At 39.4% G+C, this 20,627-nt stretch overlaps 1 protein-coding gene across 6 annotated transcripts in view; it reads right to left on the bottom strand.

Moving 5' to 3' along the window:
• The window catches only part of akap13 (A-kinase anchoring protein 13), a 95,075-nt gene that overhangs the window by 48,115 nt on the left and 26,333 nt on the right, over positions 1 to 20,627 (bottom strand). For all 6 annotated transcript variants that reach the window (XM_082160182.1, XM_082160179.1, XM_082160181.1 and 3 more), the window contains exons 3-8: positions 18,056 to 18,209; positions 15,372 to 15,680; positions 10,552 to 10,735; positions 7,139 to 7,325; positions 4,476 to 6,816; positions 3,329 to 3,402 (exon numbers count right to left, since the gene is read on the bottom strand). In XM_082160182.1, the coding sequence (XP_082016308.1) occupies positions 3,329 to 3,402; positions 4,476 to 6,816; positions 7,139 to 7,325; positions 10,552 to 10,735; positions 15,372 to 15,680; positions 18,056 to 18,209 (3,249 nt within the window). The remainder of the gene's footprint in view (positions 1 to 3,328; positions 3,403 to 4,475; positions 6,817 to 7,138; positions 7,326 to 10,551; positions 10,736 to 15,371; positions 15,681 to 18,055; positions 18,210 to 20,627) is intronic.

Genomic DNA, 20,627 nt, shown 5'->3' on the forward strand with positions numbered 1-20,627 from the left:
ATCCATCCATTATAAGTGCATGTAATTTTTTTAATGTCAAGATGAACTCAAAAACAAATCAATTTATGCTCCTAAAGCATGTTCCTGGTCTTACAGTGAATGATTCAGTGGTGTAAGTAACATTTTTTTAATTAAGCAGTGACAACATGATAATGCTAAATACAATCACCTCAGCCTTTTCAAAAATAACTTGGATATCACAATGCCTTAGGCTACGTGTTGGAAGTAAGGGTTATGACAAACCAATTCATTAACTAACCCCAAATGTAAAAAAAAAATAAAGATGTGGTTCCACTTTTTTGATGTGGAAAAACTTGTTAGCATTTGTTAGCATCTCAGATCCTATTTCCAATCAGCCTCCTTTAACTGACAGAAGCATTACATTTGACAAGTTAAAGTGACAAAAATCACTACAAAACATGATTCAAACCATTCATCTTAAAAATGTGTGCTAAGTTTAACACTGCCTAGCAAGCACCGCTAATAAGAACCTAGCTTTCTTGTGATCTTGCCAAGCGAGAGCAAAGTTAGCATGCTAGCGCAAAGTTAGGATGCTCTGTGAGTGTGACCCCTCCTCTTATCTCAAGAGTCTCTTAAGATAGAATGTTCCAGAGTGTAATTTCTTTGAAATGCTGACAATATTGTTCCACAACCCCATGATGCAGTCCAAGTCTGCATGCCAGACGGCAGATAAGTGTAAAAGTAGAGTGGTAGATTTTTCCTCTACGCACCTGACTTAGGTTGAACCAAGTGTCCCTGACACCTGCAAAAATTATACTCAGGTGACTTCACCACGTTGGTTGACGCCTAAGAGTAGCTATTCTAACCACGTAGAATGCTTAAGAATTATAGTTACCTGACTGCAATCTAACCCCGCCTAAGAGTCTCACACGGAGTTGAACGACGTCTCTCACCCCTTTTGACACTATCACTCGGGAATAAGGTCTTTAGTTTCTCACTTATCTGTTAACTTGCTCCACTAACTAACTTGCTGCACAGCAATAATAACCAGACAGACTTCAGCAAATGCCCTTTAAATTCTTTAATCAAGGCCGGGAGAGTTCAAGCATTTCTCAGAGAATCTCTCTTAAAAACAACAATACATCAGGTTTTTATACAACAGTAAGATTAACGTGATTTATTACTCATGGTCATTTTCCTTCAATATGATTGGTTCAATCTGTGCAAAACAAGCCCCCACTTCGCCCACTGTTACTGGCAGAGCAAATTTAGATCTCAAATCATTTTTAAAAAATGGAAGAGGTTAGAAGTTCATTTGATTACTCTGATTACTCAATATGCCATGAGACCATTATAGACTTATATTTTTATGTAGTCTAGCAAGCATCTTAAAGTTTTCACTGGTTTCAACACAACAATCTTCAGAGTACATTTTGTTCAAGTGTTAGAATGTTAGGCCTGTAGGAGAAGTAAGGTTAGATGTTAGAATTATGTTTAGTTTAAAACACAGTTTACCGTTTTATAAAAAAAAAACAAAAAAAAAAACATCACAGTAGCCTGTTTTCAGTGGCAACCTGGACAGAAAAAGCTACCTTGACAAGAGAGGTCAGGGGGGAGTAAAAATGATCAGACAAATAACTGTTCATTATCATTACTTTTTAGTTCAAACAGGGCCTTGATTCAAATACAACTGGAAGAATGAAGCTAAAGTAGGCTAATGGTGTAAAAATTAAGACTTAGGAATCTCCATTAATTTGTTTGAAGAGAAAAATCACCTCCGACTGAATGGAAACCTATTGTCACTCAGTCACTTGCAAGAAAAAATTTGTTTCATTTCCAATGCTTGAGTCCACTACAACCAAAACAAAAAGAATGTTAGCTGCAACATGCTAGCAAAGATGTGCGTCAGTTTCCATTGGCTTTAAGGCCGGGCCACAAAGTCGACGTCAAAGAACAAGTGGAAACGAAAGCAGACTGTGTTGTTTCCTCTCATCAGCTGCATATCGGCCAAAAAGCTGCGCTTGAACACACCAAAAGGACTATAGGCGACAGGAAATATCTGTCTATATCAGCAGGTATCAATCGTCATTCAAAAATGGAAACCGAAACTAGGACTGCAGATATACAAACCGTAAACAAAGCAGTGCATGCTTGATCACACGGATCACTTTCTTCATTCCAGCCGGCTAATGTTATTATGAAAATATTTGTGTATTTGAATGCTCAGGTAAGATGATGTAAAACTATAACAGCCTACTGTCTGTACTGTCTTGACTTCTTTGCTCGACTCATTCGCTAAGCTGAAGCCAATCAGAGTTCTCTCTCTCACCAACGGCCCGACGGCGAATCAACATGCTGAATCAGCCCAACAAACCTAACAGCGTCCGACTAGAGACAATGGTGCAGAACACACTGAAAAAAACTAAGCCAACCGATGCTCAAAAACGGGCCGAAGTTGCCCAATGGCAACCGTCGGCTTGGTGTGTCCCGGCCTTAAGGCCCATTCATACCAAGAACGATGGCTATAAAAGATAAACAAAAACTACATTAGCATCCACACACCATCGGATGATAATGTTCTGTTTATTATAAGAGTGTGCTGCAGTTTTGTCGTACGGCACTTTAAATGCTCTTTAAAGTCGGGTGGATTCTGATCAGCTGGGAAAAAAAAAGTGATTTTCACTCCGAAAGTGATTTGCTCAACATTCATTTTAGATTAATTCAAATCAGGTACCAAATTGGGAGGCACAGGAAGCTGCCAAAACAATATGGATTCCCACAGGACGATGACAAAATAAACTGAAGTTAGCGATGTGGAGGAGGATACTTCTAATCAGCAGCTTTTAAAGACTGAAGATAGACATCTCACTTCATCACTCTTGCTGGCCTGCGTAAATGAGCTATCACATCTTGCCTTCCACCCTCTCAGTATTCTCGCCACTGATATCATCCCTCTGACACACAACTGGGAAAAAAAGTGTTCAGGCCTCTGGGTGATGTCATCTTTCCTCCATGAGAAAAGAACAGCACGCACACACAACGACAGTGTGAGCTGCAGGGTGGCAGCATTCCCATATCTGCCAGTTTGACCTTATGAGGGACAGTTCAGCAGTTCCAACTCAGAGCTGCGTCAGAAGCCTTTCAGCAACCAGGCGTAGAAATCAGATTTACAACAGAAGGTCAGGTTAAATACATCCCTCAATTTCTGGACAGTGGAGCCTTTCGGGAAACTACTACCTAACTTCTTAGCTACTGAGAATTCAGGGTGGCTGGAAGTAAATGTTGAGTGAGTCATATCGAGAGGTCTAAATGTTACTGATTTATTTACTGGATTGCAGGTTGAGGATTATAGCCAAAGAATACTCACCACTTCGGAATTCGCTATGTCTGCTAAGGAGTCTTGGTGTCCGTCCACCGCATCCTCTGCTAAAGTGCCGTCATCTGTGAGGCGGAATCAAGGCAAAAGACATTAATAATAATAACAATAATATGGAACTGAGAGAAGGATGAAGAACTTGTATTTTAAGTTTTAAAAGTGATTGCATTGCCATTTTGAGAAACTTGCTGTAGGTGATTGGACTAGTTTTTCATGTATTTAAAAAACAAAATGTTTCATATGAATAAGACCCACAGTTTCAGGGAAATTCACATACGTGACTTTTAACTGAAACTTCCAAAAATCAATAAGTCATTCATTAACTCAGCTGCTGATTCATGTCAGAGGACTGAACATTTCAGTGGCGTATTGCAGGTTTATTTGTTTACTTAGAAATGAACAAATCATGATAAGACCATTAAACTGACCACTCAGATACATTATTACAGCAATATAGCATTTGATGAAAGGAAGTGACTTATTCCTCCTTTACAACTGAGATCAGCAGCTCCATGAGTGTGATATAAATAACACAGAGTAAGGAGCTATTAGTAGAACAATGCTGAATTCTCATCTATGTGGAAAAGAGCTGGGCGTCTACTTTGTGAAAAAAGTTCACAAGACAATCTTTCAACTGTTTTCATTCTATGATATGAGACCGATGACATCACCCGGTTGCCAGGATACATTGTGCTGCAAATACACATTGTTTTTTGCAAACACTCCCTATTAACACGCTTACCTGAATGACAAGGAAGGGTTTTCCCTTCCGGATGGAAACCTAAACCACTGATAGATCAAAACCATATACATACACATAATACAAAATAATCTTAAAGGCAAACACCATTGTGTTCACATGCACACACAAAAGTGTGTTGGAATCCAGTGAAGATAAAATTAAATTAGCTTCAAAATAGCACAAATGAGCTAAACTAGCTTAAGCTGTGAACAATTTGATTAGAGTGGCATGAAAAACAAACTTCATTTAGCAGCAGCAAGAAATTCCAGATCAATCCAAACAACCGTTACATAGGATGATGGTAAAAAAAGTGAGTTAATAGCATCAGACACCCTAAAATAAAGACAAAGACAATCTATACCAGCATCAGCAGAGTGATAAATAAAAATGCATTACCTGTCATTTGTTCCACATACAGTTCCTCAGCATGCTGCTGAAGGGTTTCATTGTGCTTCATCAAACTATCAACAGTATCTTGATGTAATCCATTCAGGCTGTCAGGTGTGTCTGAATGCTGCAGTTCCTCAGACAAATTATTGTCTAAATCCACTGGGGAAGTGTGTTCCAAATCCTGGTGCAATCCACTATTAATATCCAAAGGGGAAGTAAGCTCAGCTGTTGAAGATGAGGCATTGAGTGGGTCGGACATAGAGGAACTCTCCAGAGCAGAACCACTAGTGGTGTCCATGGGAGAGGACGGGCTGTCCCCAGAGACAGTAGTCTCACTCATTTCTGTAGTCATGTCAACACATTCATCCCCATCGGGAATTACAGCAGAGATCTTTACTCTATCAGTGAAGGGGCTCTCAGAAGATCTGCTGTCTTTGCTTTCTGTTTGGAGGGAGGCACAAGACGGGTCTAGGCCATTCACACATTCAACAGTAGGTTCTGATGGTGTGTATGCACACTCCTTGGAGGATTCTGGGACCTGGAACTGTGCTTTGGATTCAGCACAATCATTGTGTGTGATTTCCGATGGATCAGAGAGATCGCTGAGTGTTTCCTGTGAAATAGAGTAAATTTCCCTTTCCTGTAGAGGTTCCTCTGGAGCAACATCCTTAAATCCTGGTTCCCCTTGCAAAGCGGGCACTAGAACCGATGATTCCCCTGACTCACAAATTTGATTTTCTTTCATGGCAAGTGCAGAATATTCCTCAGGAATTTGCTCCACCAGTTTGGACATAGAGTCTGGCTGAACAAATGTTTTAGATGCCTCTTCTCCGAACACTGTTCCTACAATTATATCACCTCCAGAATGTTCAGAAGACACTATTGTAGACACATCCTGTTGTAAATCACTTCCAATAAAGACTTCGGAATCAACTGGCAGAGAAGGTTCATCACAAGGTTTTGATTTGTCATCTGACTTTGAGACAACAATGTCCTCAATTGATTCCGGATCTCCAATGAGCTCTTTAGGGTCTAGTATAGTCTTATTAGGGGCTACCTCCTCTTTGCTTCCATCAGGTAGAGACCCTTCAATCTGGCAAGATGAAACCTCCGCAGTGATGCCAACGGAAACCCCTGCTATTGCATTAATGTCAGAAGCTGAGTCATTTAGCAAAATGTCCTGACAGTCTGATGCATTTTCTGAAGATTGTATGACTTGATGTGGCTGTTGAAAACTTTCTGTAGTCTCAGACAAGGGATCCACAGCTGGACCTTCATAGGAGGAAGTCTCAGGAACGGGCGAGAGTCCTCGTCGAACTTTATGCACCGGTCCTGGTGCCATGTTTGGCCGAAGACTTAACGATACCAAATCTCCCTCTAAAATGTTAAATACAGAGTTCTGCTTTATGCTAACGTCATCCGCAACCAAACCAGAAACTGACTCACTGTTGCCTTTGGTGTGTTCGCTGAGATTTCCTGTCTCTGTCTCTAGGGTACCATGCGGCTTGTCAACACCATCAGAAATAACAGTTTCATCGTTTCGTACAGACAAGGTAACCTCTGAATTTACCTGGATTAAAGCCAGTTTAGCTTCATCTGTTCTCATTGAGCATTCTGTAGGTAGCTTGGATTCAATCTCGTCGTCGCGCTGACCGTTTTCCTCTGGATCACGGGAAGAAAGTGCTGAAGAGTTTAAGCCTATTTCCTGGCTGCTACTCGTCTCCCCTTCCCTTTCCTCTGGTAAGTCCCCTCGCCAACTAAGGTCTGTACTCCCCTCGCTCTCGTCTTCTCTTTGTAAAGGCTGACTAATTTCCGTGGGGAGGAGACCCTGAGATTGTGCGTGGCCCATGACTTGGGACTCAAGGTTGCCAGATTGAGCGTTATAGTCTGTTTCAGTCTCTGAACTCCTCTGGCAAGTCTCCTGTTCTTCTTGGTTCCCTTTATCAGGCTGTGAAGCAGCCCCCTGCTTGGCACTGATTACGCAGAGCTCTATATCAGCTTCCTCCCGCTGATTTCCACAGGAAGGGGCACTGAAAGTCACAGAATCGTTTTCTACCCGCCGCTGCGAACAGTCAGCCTTATCTGAAGCCTTCCCAGTATCCCCTACAGCTGGCAGTTCAGGCTCCACCTCCAAGTCCTGTGATTGGACATGATCTCCTATGCCATTTTGACGAAGACAAAATCCATCCTCAATGGCAGAGCTGTTCAAAAGTGATTGGCAGGTTTCTTCTTGTTCAGAGTTGGGTTCCTGATGCTCAGGCTCCAGTGAGTCAGCAGTCTCTGTGCTATCACTTGAGTCTCTGTTAAGAATCAGCAGTCCTGGCTTATGCTGTGTCAGAGGATCTTCCTGAATAAACAAAGTTCAAAAATAGATATTAAATAAAGCAGAATGCCTTATACAGTCCTCATTAAAACTGACATTAAACATTCATCCAGAGAAAGCGAGCTAGGGTGCCTGCACAGAGAGCGAGAGAGACGGTTTAGTCTGTGATCTGCATTTAGTCACTTCCTTTAGTCACAGATAGCAACCTCCTGCAGAGTTTTAGCACAAAAGCAAACAAACCCTGCTGATCGTACCCAGCTGGAAATATCACTGTGATCTTAAAGTGGCAGAGCAAGGAAATAAGACACACCTACTGCCACGGAGAACTCTCAAATCTCTGACTCACCTTCTGATGTGACTGAATGAGGCGTTGGAGTTCCTCCACATCGCATTGAAGGCTAGGTGGGAGACGCCCTGGCACATCCTCCAGCGTCAGGGTGTAAGTGTTTAGCTTGGGGTGGTGTTGCAGAACTCTGCCTTCTGGGTAACACCACTTGGACGTTTTTGTCTCCAACTCAGGCAAGTTGTCAACCCTGCCCAACACAAACATAGCAAACTTGAGTACACCCAGTTTCGAGGCATCGAATCAGCAAAGGCCACACCCAGCACACCTACAGAGGATGGGAAGTAATACACAATACTGATTGTGGTTACCCATTGAACACAGAATGTCAAGTGTGAAAAATCACTCGTTTAAACATTGAACTTGAAACAGGTTTACATGTGTCAATGCTGCAGTGAGCTCGGACAACAAGAATTTAATTGTTTCTTTAGACAAAGATATGAAAAAACAAACTCAATCTCACTAGTGTAAAAACCTGTTCTGCTTTTTCTTTTTTGCATGGGGAGAGGAAAAACAGCATAATTACGTTGAAAAAAGTGAAATTCCTGGTGGCAGTTTCAACATGTCAAACAAGCTGTAAATAGATTTAAGGTGGGTACACAGCTGAATCTTACGTGTCTCTTTACATATCTGTCAGTCTCTTATTGACAAGGAAAAGAAGGCCCACAAAGCTACAAGCTTTCAAAAGAGAAAATGTGCAATTGTTTGTGTTTTTGTGTGTGCGAGTGGCTCAGATTGTCCCCAGGGCCCTGACACATGGGTAACAACAGGAACTGTTTTCATCTACTCTGTATCTAAGGTCCAAAAGGGTACCCATAGCAACCCTGTGACATCACTTACAGGAAACTAAAGAGTGCAGAGTGAAAAGGAGAAGCTCTTAAGGTCTTGCGGACCTGAGAGGAATATTTTAGGCAGTCTGAGCCTTAGCCAAATGGCAGATGTTATGAAAGACTGAACCCTTAAGCACTGGAGAGCTGAATGAATTGCCATGTATAAGTGCTGTTTCCCTTCTATCACTAAGTCATTATGTTGTATTTATAGACTAATCGATTCAGTTAAATTGGTAACATCATGAGATAATATTTAGATATATAATGAAAAAAATTATGAATTTTAAAGTATTCAAAATGCCATATTATACACTTCTGAATCAATTGCACACTCAAAATTACTATAACCGAAGTTACTATACATACATTATTTGACTTTTATAAAATATGATAATGCATGAAATTGAGAGCTGATCATGCATTATACCTTGTACTCTTTAAAAGGTGCAATCATAAACAGGTAAGTACTACAATGTATTTTAAAAGATCACAATGTGTATAAAAATATATTAAAGGTAACATAGGGTAAGATGTCCCCAGGGGAAAATGATTGTTTGTACCTCTGAAAAATAGTGATCTATGACATTGTATTATGTTGAATATCATATATAAAAATGAATATATACGTTTTTGTATTTATTTATTAATGAGGGATTTGTGAACACATTAATGTTTTTAGCTTTGTGGAGTAAAATAGTTTTTTTGTTGTTGTAAGTTTGACCCCAGTAAGTTACCCTAACTTACCCCTTTAAATATTTTACAATTTGTGCTGTAACAACAACATTTGCTAATGTTTCTATTTATTTCCCATAATAACACATTGTCTAATTCATCATCATCCTGTACATGCAACACTTATATCAGTTCAAGTGTTACAATTGAAAAAATAAGTAAATCCACATTGTTTTTAAGTTACCCACACATTACCCTATATATATAATAACATGATTAAGTTTACAATTCAGACTTCAAGGAAAGCTATGAGAAAAGCACGTCAAAACATCTTAGAGAAACCACCAACGAAATACCATGATCTTTGATGGAAAGATTTGAGGCAATGTCTAAGGGTGCACTGTGGTTCAGTACACTTGCTTTAAATGAGGCACTAAACCAGAGCACTTAACAGCCTCCTATAACAGACTCTTGAATCCAGGGAGCACAGATCGCACGCTAGCTCTGAGTCTGGTCTCTCCTGCGCCCTGTTTCAGAATAGTCAAGTAGGGGAACATACTGTAACGAACCGGTACCACACAGGCTTGCTAGCCACAGACTGTGAAGAGCAGTGGCTGAGGGAAGATGATCTGAGTAAACGTCTCTGTTACACACACAGGTAATGCTACTTTACTGAGTAAATCTGCAGACAGGATCTTGTTGGTTTAAACCCAGTTTCTGTTGTAATTTGCATAGGCTTGCTTTAAAAAGATTGAAAAAGCTTATGTGGCTTTAACTGTTTACAAAGAGCTCAGAGCCACATGGCCTGTCCTTGTGCTTTGCTCTTATCTCCCCTACATTTCAACATCCTCCTTTCTTCAGAACACAACACTAAATCTCACCTCATTTTCATGATGAAGTCATTGCTTTAATAATAGAAATCTATTAAGACTCCGTTCAACATTGCTCTTTTTGTCTGTTTGAGAAACCAAACCAGCTCAACGGGTCAGTTTTTCTGACCAATATAAGATTGGGAGTGTGTTTGGGACACCTATTTGAAAAACAGTTATTTTAGCAACTTACAAACTTCACCCTTATGACTCAACTTTTTATATTTGAGAGTGACAAATACGATAAAGCTGTATTTATTTAAGGCATTTCAAAGGTCACAACATCCACTAAACACTATGTTCTGTTTGATAAACTCAGCTGCTTGCATTTAACAGCATTAAAATGTAAAAAGATATGATCTTTTTCTTCTTGTATATATATATATATATATATATATATACTAAATGTTCTTCATGTTTACTTGTATTATAATCTTTTTTTTTATTTATTTTTTTATTAATTTACATGACTTTTGACTGAAATGTGTAATTACAGGGAATTATTTTAATTATTTCCAATTTATTATTCTACTTGATAAAATATTATAGAGCTTGACAGTATGTATATAATATTGCTAATAATAATTTATACACACACACACAGTATATGCATACAGTACTTTTGGGGGGGGGGGGGGTATTTTTAACAATATAATATACATACTGTCAAGCTCTATAATATTTTATCGAGTACAATAATAAATTTAAAAAAAAATTTAATTCCCTGTAATTTCAAACTTCAGTCAAAAGTCATGTAAATGAATGATGACAAATGACAAGATAATGAAAAAATAATAATACAAGTAACCATGAAGAACATTTAGTTATTGGGATTATGGAATTTAATTATATTAATTGTTTAATGATTTTATTACATTGCCATTCCTGTGAATAATACATTTAAAAATGAGCAGCTATATTAGGAATATCTTTTTTGAAGCCTTCGAATATTGTCTTTGACAATGGAGGGGGGCCTTGAAGTAAAAAAAAATAGTATAATGAGCTAAAAATACTGGTTAAGGATATAAATTTCTTGCACACTTACTCTGTCAGCAGTTTCTGGAGCTGTGAGTGGCCTTTCTTCTGTGCGACCCTGGCCGGCGTACGACCCTGTTTGTTGGGAAGTCGGAGAGCCTCTCTTCCTCCGGGTTGCTGGAGGAGAAAGAGTGCTACCTTGCGTAGTCCGCGCTTTGCAGCAAAGTGCAAAAGTGTGTCTTGTGGCCCAGGTTCTACAGGAGAAGAAAACAAAGTCTTCAATCAACTCAATCTCCTTCCCTGTCCTTTAAACAACACACTATTATCTAATGCATATTTCTGATATTTCTGCTTCAAGAAAGCGCCACACTCACTGCTTCATGGGGCCTTCAAAGCTTTAAGCCCCACCCCTTGCAACTTCAGAACCAATGAGAAGCTGGCAAAGCCCTCAAACAAGACCCACCCCCACAATTCCCTCGACCTCTGTCAACAGAATCTCCTGACAAACTTGTGCAAACATCATTTTAATAGATCATTTACAATAAGGACAGAAAAACCCGCCAGAGAGGGGTCCTGAGTGAAATAAGCAATCGTATTTGAAGGCGTTTATCATAAAGACAGATTACAGAGTGCCGTTTTAAAAAGTTCAGGAAGCTTGAATGAGGCTCTCTGTGAAATAACAGAGACAGAGGAAGGATTGTTCTTGCTGGTTAATGAGAGGCTGAGAATGAGACTGCCCTCGTTTAATCGGCCCACTGAGGATCCAACAACTAATTTGAAGCCCCGAGCACCAAAAAAAAAAAAAGAAAAAAAAGAAGCTGTGGTGAAGTGTAATGTGGCACTGGAAAGAACAGCAGATCAGGATCACTTCACAGTCTGATTGGAGACACAAGAGTGGACATGACATTATTTTGAAAATACTGGTGTCAACTAACTTGTATCCTAGTGCTACGTTAATATTGTCGTCCCCAAGACTCAAAACACTTTTTGGAAATGAAAATGAAATGCAATAGAAGTTTAACTTCCCCGTCTTAAAGAGAAATCATTTACTCACCCTCAAGTCATTCCAGACCCATATGAATTGTATTTCTCGTCTATCTTACACAGTGAAAACACTCTTTATATATAAAAAATAAAAAAAAAATAAAAAAAATTCTTTGTGATTTTCACAAACGAACAAGCATGACCTTGCGTTGCTAGCATGAGCACTAGGTACATTTACATGACAACAATGTACTAAAAACGGAAGAGTTTTTACTTTGCATTTTTTCCAGTACAGATGACAACGCTGTCAAAATGATCCTCGTTCACACGGATCCGCAAAATGACTAAAAACGCTGTATTCAATAGTTGGCGATGTCACTGTGAAGAACCACTATGCACCTACAGACTAAACACGTTATATGCATGCGCATGACATCACCGTTTTCACAAATTCGCGTTTTTGTAGTTTACACGGAGACGAGAACGGTCTCGTTTTCAAAAAATTGCACTTTGAAACCAGTTTTCAGGCCCCCAAAAGACCATGAAGCACTGTTAAAGTATATAGAATTCAAATTCCAGTCAAAATCTAATGACCATTGAAAAATTTACGCCCACCCAAAATTCTGTCATCATATATGCACCCTCATGTCGTTCCAAACCGATTTGCATTTATTTCTTCTGCGGAACCCCAAAGATTATATTTTGTAAAGTGTTTTTTGTAAATACAATGAAAGTCAACGGAGTCCAGTGTTGTTTTGGTTTGCCCTGACTTACTTTGTATAAAGAAAAGCATCTTGAATATCTTCTATTGTGTTCCACCGAAGAAAGAAAGTCATGCGGGTTTGGAACAACATGAACAATGCCAATGAATTGAGTGAACTATCCCTTTAAGGGAGAATCCAAGTCTCATTTTCCATAAATATCATCTAATATGTGCCATGCAACGTGTCCGAATACCAGCAAATTCCCAGTTGGTATCTTACACAGTGGAAACAGTCTTTATTAGCTTACTGGGTTTTTATGTTTTATATAACATGCTTAATTTCACTTAAGGAAGACTGCTGCCAGTACATGCCCACTGATGCACTGGGCAAGATGCCCATGGGTAGCTCTGGTTTCAGGGCCGGTCCAGGTGCCCAGCGCCAGCTGCAACAAATGAGCTCGGGGAGTCATTACACAGCTCGCCGTCTCCCTAAACAGACAGGTCAACTCCAGGAATTCGTTTTTTCTGAAACGTTCATTCGTTTAATACGGCATAAATGACCATCGAGAAAACAATATCTAAAGAAAACGCTAAAACTAATGTCCACAGCAATATGCAGGAAAGACAAAATGTTGCCAACACATAAACTCTGCTATTGTCTTCTCCCTTTTCGCTCAGTGAGCTAAACTTCGCATGAATATGTGCTGGAGCTTTCAGATGTTTTATTGAATGAGTTATTTAAGACCAAGGCTGTTTATAAAAGATAAGCTTGTGCTTATTATGACATAACAGAGCCTGTTTAGCCTTTGTTGGCCCTTATCTCCAGCTGCCTACTGTCCAGGTCTCACCACACCCACACTAACACCTCCTACATGGAACCAGACTGTGCCTAATTTAGAGGACAAGCTGGAGTCACATGAGAGCCGGGAATCTGCTGTCGCGTCAGCTGCCCTGATGAATGATTCCTCGCTGTGCAATTGTTTGTATCCACGCATCGGCCGGATTCACACACTCATTCAAGCACACTTAATATACACAGGCTCATATTTCTACCCAGTGGATCATCGCTAAGGAGAATACGTGGCCATGCACAAAAACTTCCACTATATCTGGACAGGGAACAGTGGCTTCCTAAGGCGTTTGGTAGTTTATGAGTGCATCAGCTTTAACCATCCGTCTGATATCTTTTCAATCTTTTGTTTAGCTTTGTTTAGGTTGATTATCATAATCATACAGAAAGTTTATTTTCATTTCCCCTTTTAGTTCCTGTATGGTTGACAGCCAGTGACACAAACAAACCGCTCAAAAGGTTCAAGCTGATAAGCTTTCACCAAGGCTGCATTTATTTAATCATAAACATAGTAAAAAAAACATGGTTACATTTTATTTTAATGGTCCACTTTAGACATTAGACAAACTATAAGTGACTTTGCATGTCAAATAACTCTCAGAGTAATAGTAGGCTGTTGTAGACTGTTAGGTTTGGGTTAGTAGAATAAGTTGACGTAGTTTCAAAGTTACTTATAGTCAGTTGAATGTTTGTAGGGGGAGCATCAAAATAAATAAATTAAGTGTTAGCCGATATTAAGCAGAGAGTCTACAACTACTCTAATGAGAGTTAGTTGACATGTAGTTGTTACTTATAGTCTGTAGGGGGAGCAGCATAAAAAAAGAGCAATCATTTTGTGAAATATTTTTTTTTATTATTATTTTATTCTATTATAATACATTTTAAAATGTAATTAATTAATGTGATTGCAAAAGCTACCATTACTTCAGTTTTCACATGATTAGAAATCATTCTATTATGCTGATTTTACGCTCAAGAAAAATGTGGTACTTTTTCCAGATTTTTTTGATAAAAAGATTTTTAAATCTCACTTGATTATTTTAATGCATCCCTGCATCTGAATATAAGTATTAAATTCTGAAGAAAGAAAAATCCCACTGATCCCCAACTTTTGAACATTGTGTATATAATCAGAGACTGTGATGCGCAATGTTTGCTTGTGTGTAGGTTAGTAATAGTTGGATTTTAAGTCAGTGGAACCATGGGCCAGTTCTTTGAGAGGTTTACAGATCCACTGGCTGAATACCATTCACAAATGATGTGTACCAGAGAGCAGGAAGAACAGAGGAAGCTCATTTAACAAGAACTTTTCTGCCAAATCCACATGAAACACAAATCTAAGTCAGTGACAACCAGAGTTCCTGCCATTTATCACATGCATCTTCTGTCAGCCCCGAAATGAGTCCACAGCCTGACTTAATAGGCTGTGTAAATGCTCCGTGCCAAAAAGAGCACTTTATTAGGGCGGGAATGTTTGCTTTTAGATTATCTGACTTAGCGTTCCTGACTTGATATGAGTACAAGTAGGAGGAAAATAAGGCTAAAATGGACTAACATTCTGAACCAACCCATAACTTAAAAAATTAATTAATTAAATAAATAAATAAATAAAACTGGTTATGGCTGTACTGAAGGCCTTCCATAAAGGCACAGTGCCCATGGTCTAAGCATCGTAACTTCACTATACAGAGTTTAACAACACTGGAATACTGGAAAAGTATTTTCCAACCTCTCACTGGTTGCAAAAGAAGTTCAAGTCATAAGCAGTAATTTTCAAGACACTTTTATTTTATTTATTTATTTTTTTACATCTATATCATGTGTATTGAGATGGCTCGCATGATTTAGGTTTCGTGTTTCAGAAGGGAACATGGTGAGCATTGATGCTCCCTGATTTTCACAGTGCATGGGACTTTTTAGGGAGCGAATGTTTCAGTGCACTGGAAGGATTTTGCAACTGAGACAGCCCTTAAAATGGCTGATTTACTGATCAGTGCCCTAATTACTGAACTAGGGAGCTGATTGAAACATAATTTAAGGCAGCATGCATGATGCATCCTATGCAGAGAAGACAATCCCAGAATGCAATGTGACTAGCTTGGTGAGAAAATTAAACCAGGACAGCAAAAGAGTTGAGAAAATTGTTGATTTTAAATAAACTTGTATTGCATTCAATGTCGAAAAGCAATAAGCTTTGCAACATGCTAATGCCTATCTCTATTGGAATCAATTGTGAGTCGAGTCTTCCATGCCATAAATGTGCTGCTACCTATGCAGAGCATACCAAAACAATGACCAATAGTGGTTTCATGACAGTTAGGACGCTGCTTCCAGCTCTCTATGTTTTACTCACCGATTTCCAAGCCTGTGCAAGTGCCCGTGTCCAAGTGTGTGCCCAGCACGCTCCAGCCTACCGGTAGAGGCAGATGTCTAAGAGCAAGAGCCAGAGTATCATCCAACCTTTCACACTCCTTCAGGGGGATCTGACACTCGTCCAGAAGTAACGCTCCCTCAGTCTTTCCAACCGCGTTCACCAGGAACTGGGCCATGTCCAGGGCGAGGTCCTGCACAAACTGGAAGCGTTCCTCAGCCACGGGGTCCACTGAGCCCCCAGGTCTGGCCTGGCACAGCGTGACCCGCACGGTTTCGCTGCGATCATGAGCTATTATGAGAGAAAAAGACCAACATTAAACAGAAATATATTATACAGGTTAAACTTAATTTGAATAGTAAAACATGGTTGGAAGTGATGGGATGGATGGGATGGATGGATGGAAGTGATGGGATGGATTAATGAATGGATGGAAGTGATGGGATGGAAGTGATGGGATGGATGGATGGAGAATTAGGGAGCAATACAAGCCGGATTTGAACTTGTGTTGCTAGAACGAGCTCTACGACTCAATGACCCTGCTAGGCCACAACTCAAACTGTGACGCACTTTTAAAATGTATGAAAATTTTAATTCCAGTTAAAATATTCTTGGTGCAGTTTACAGACTATGAAAAATATTTATACCACCCACTAACATCTCCATGACTTTGTCAACAATAAATCAATTATGACTAAACTAACTCCTGACAAAATTCAAACAGCTATTTATCTTGTATCAGACAGGGAGGTCTCCTGTAAATCATCTTCAGACTGATTTAAAAAAAGAGATCTTGCTTAATATTTTGGCAGCCACATATCAACAGACGAAAAGGAGACTGAGTGCCTATGGTTGAGCGGAGATGGATATAATTACTGAGAAATGTTCCTGCATTAACACTGCTCATTTCCATTTCCAAGAGGGAAACAGTCAGAGGTGACATACTATAAAAGCAACATTCATAAACAATTAAAACTTCACTATGAAGGCTGCCAGGAGGCCTGTCTTGTTTCACGACAGTTATGAGATGTCACTGTAACAACACGCGTCGCAAGGGCAGTGTTTATGTGCGAGCGTCATTTCTGTCACTGCCAAAAAAACCCTGTTCACACTCACCAGCACCACATTTGTTTGACCAAAACATCTCAGTGGGACATCCATCTGGGTTCAAAGCATTTGAGCCATTCTTGCCGATAAAGATCTCTTAGCTGTCAAATGTTTGGAATCAACCAAAAGTATGGACCTCCAGCAGAGAGAGAGGGTTGAAAGTGTATCCTGGCAGACCAACTCCAGTGCACCTGAGGCGGACGATAGTAGGGCCATTCTTCATGCACTCTTAATGCATTGCTGAAAAGCTTTCAAGTGCTCAGACGGAGTAGTGATTACAAAACTGGTGCCAAACGTCTGCGCTGGATTCCATGACACCATATCTGCTGCGATCCTCTGTGGAACTACTTGGGAGCCGTGGCTGAAATGCATTCCCTTTTGACTTTCAATCCTGGCTAAATTACATATGGAGGGCTATTGTGTTTTTATTTCTCTTAACAATGAGATAAGATCGCAATGCTACCAGTTCCCCGAAAAGTAAAAATGTCTCAATAACGTAATTGGTTACAAGATAATTCAGTCATCAGTTAATTACAATAAAACATTGTGCCTATTAATGGATGGTTGTGGTTGGTGGTTGCTAGAAAGATGCTTACTGGTTCCTACATGACCATCATCCCTAATTTCTTATTTTTCATAAAATTTTTATAAAAAGGACAAACAAAAATATACATACAGTACACTACAAAGAGGGTGAAAAAGAGTTATATGTCTGAATTATTCAGGCCATATTAATAAAACATTAGGCAAAAAGTAACAGGATGACCTATTACTTCCAGCGAGATTCTAAAGTGCACATACAGGGGGCATTTTGCTATCCCATTAGGCCACTGGAGAAGATTTGTGAATGAGAGTGAAGTGACGCAACTGACGCTGGTAGGTCACATGACAATGACAACATGATGAATCACAGAACGGATTGCAATCATACTTACAAATTTATACTATATAGATTGTACATTTTAACTGTCGCAAAGTAATTATTCATTCAAAAGAAGTGCCTACTACTATATTTCAGCCAATATTTGGTAAACTATAAATATCTGGAGTTACATACTCAATCCAATAATTCCAGTTCTGTTTAGCGGTTCCCTCCATCAAATTGATGTCTATTTTCATACCAATAATAAAAAAAAGTGCGTATACCATATGTTAATAGATCCTTGTTATATTTTCTCCCACCTCTTTCGACATATTCCTACATTAAGCAAGAATGTGTCAGCTCATTAATAGCTACTACTTGTTTATATACACACTACATGAATCTTCAGAAGCAGCACTGGGATATTTAGATCAGCTCAAGCATGTGCTCGTTGCAGGTCGCCCTGTGGTAACTGGGACAATTTTGAGGGTGAATAATTGGACAAGGCAACGACGTGCCCAGCAAAGCCTGGACCAGGTCCGGCATGACTGGAATGTAAATTAGTCAATCTCAGCAGGTAATGGGCGTCTGATTCCGGGAAGAAGCTAACAATCATTAAGCATTGATAAAATATTGTACGTAGACACGGAGTGAATGTGGAATGTGTTTTGTGAGCGTTGGAATTGTGAACACTAACCTGGGCACACGGCTTGCAGCGTGACATGGCTGATTTTTGAAGTGCTGGAGATGTGCCTCTGGGTGGTGCCGGCGAATAGCAGGTAAAACTCTACATCATCTTCATCCTCGACACACTCTTCCTCACAGAGCTGGACCGTCAACAGACACTCGCCCTGAATAAGAGAGAGAAAACAGATTATATACAGCATTTTAAGCAATATTCTTAAATACTGAAAGGAATTTAGCCCTATCAGTAACTATTAGACCGAAAAACAATCCAAATGTTTCAAAGACAAAAGTGCATTTTAAATTGACAATCAAAGACTAAAATGCAAGTTCTTCTCATGTTCTCTCAAAAGACTAAAGCAGTGCTGAGTTTTTAATCGCCTGTGGGTGCAGAAAATTACATAACACATTGCATCGACTCCTATTATCATCATTAGACGATCCTCAAACAACAGGGAAGAATCAACACCTGTCCATTAAGAGAGACGCGTTTCATTACAAAGTGAGCGGGGGCAGAGCGGCAGCCTATATACATATCAACAAATGCTGGGAGAAAAAAAACAGTCATCAGCCTTTCCCCACCCTCATAATTATAGCTTTACTGTTAAAAGTTCAGCATGCGTTGTGGGTGTGTTTGTAAGACACCTTTTTTTCTCTTGAGACATTTTAAATGTCACGCCTAATATATGGTATTGACAACCTTTTCAAGTTCTTTCAATAGTTATATTTGCCCTGCATAGATAGTAGGTCATGTTATGAAATCTCGTTTTTGGCTGGAAGGTGCATGAACCAAACCAAACCAAACCAAACCAAACTAAACCAAACCACACAAAACAAAACAAAGAACAAAACAAAACCTTCTAATATCACTTAACTGCAGCCATTTATTTAATTTAAGTTATCGCCAGAATGTTCATTATTTATTTACAAATAATATAAATTATATAAAAGTTATGTTGCAAAATAATTTCGTAAAAATAAAGAAAGACAAAAGAGAGGGAAAAGGGACCAAAATAAAAGTGTTCATTTGGGCTGGAATATCACTCCCAGTCTGTCTAGATTTAGCTTTATTAGTAGTTCATAATACAGTCCCCTGACACTTGATATCAGCAACAAATTGCCAGGCATGACAAGAAAGTTTGCCCTCTGTCTTAATATATCTTCCCTTATTTACTGGATGTGTGTGAATGAGAATATGAGAGTGAGAGCGAAAGGAGGAGCAACCATAAGATAAAAAAATTATGAGAGAGAGAGAGACATGATGAGTTTGACAGGTCTAAAACCAAAGTAACAAGCTAGCATTCCCACACTGCATTTACCTACTGTAGCTACTATGCTAGGCCACAAAGTTTTGTCTGACACACGGAACCTTTAGAGCGTGACGCAAGCAGCGGGACATCCTAGCGAGAGATGTTTTCATTGGCCAGGCTGCAAAAGCCACATGGTGCCCATGCCAAATGCCAGTCAGCTGCTTTTTTTGGCCGACGATGATCACAGCCATGGAGTAAATCGGAGACACGGCTGAATCCTTTTTGTGAGATTAACTCCTATGCATTCTAAGTCTGCAAAATCGCAGCTGATATGCCTATAGTTAAAAAGTACACAAAGAATTTTAATTTTGGATTTGTTTGTGGTAAGCTATTATTAATATTGACTAACATTAACAAAATTGTAAAATTGTTAATACACACCAAATGTCCTATTACTGATGCTGTGGTAACTAGAGAAGCAGGTGAAGATGTAAAGCAAGGCTACACATTAAGACCACAAATTATATCACAATAACTCTTGAATCAATGCAACCAAACTTGCATCCCTATTGGTTGCATTCCAGGGTGTGGGAAGGGCTTTATATGGTCAGGTCATATGACTGACTTGCATGAGAACCAGTTATGGTGACCCTTTGATCTGAGCGACACGTATAAGGTGTAGGAATCTGACCGCACTTTGTTTATGACGCAGAACATGGTGCTCTAGAAATATTTTACTGATGGAAGCTATCTACATTTTAGAAACCAGAAACATTCTTTGGTTGTAAATATCTTTTATTTTTAATGCTTATATGTACAAGTCAGTAACAGGCCACTTTTAGACCATGGAGGCCCAATATGGATAGCAGGTGCTGGACCAGGAAAAGTGCCAAAGGCGAGAGCATAAACAAATGAAACAAAGACCACCCTGGTGACTGTGTCAACTGTGTCCATAAGACATGGAGATTCAGATTTGATGACACCGGTCTTTGTGTGATCCTTTATCTTTGTGTTTACTTGATCTCTTAACAAGTACACAAACACAGAATTTTGGTTTTAGAGATTCATGGTTGTTTTTTTTAAATCCTTCAAATCATCAATGCTGCATGCAGCCCTGGAGATATTTTAAGACTGAAGCGTGTTAATCCTTGGTAGATTTCCTAAGCAAAACATCAAATTTTCCTCAGAATCTTTTGGCTGAGCCGAATATCGGATCAGTCTTTTCAGGAAGCATTTCTGGCACCTGAAGCAGGGCTCATGGGGGTTCTCAAAATACTTTTGATGCTTCGGTTGTTCGTTGGTCTATTTCAGGATCTCGCAAGTCAATGTGCCAAA

The sequence above is a fragment of the Leuciscus leuciscus genome (genome assembly GCF_965113295.1).
Source record: "Leuciscus leuciscus genome assembly, chromosome: 25".
NCBI lineage: Eukaryota > Metazoa > Chordata > Actinopteri > Cypriniformes > Leuciscidae > Leuciscus > Leuciscus leuciscus.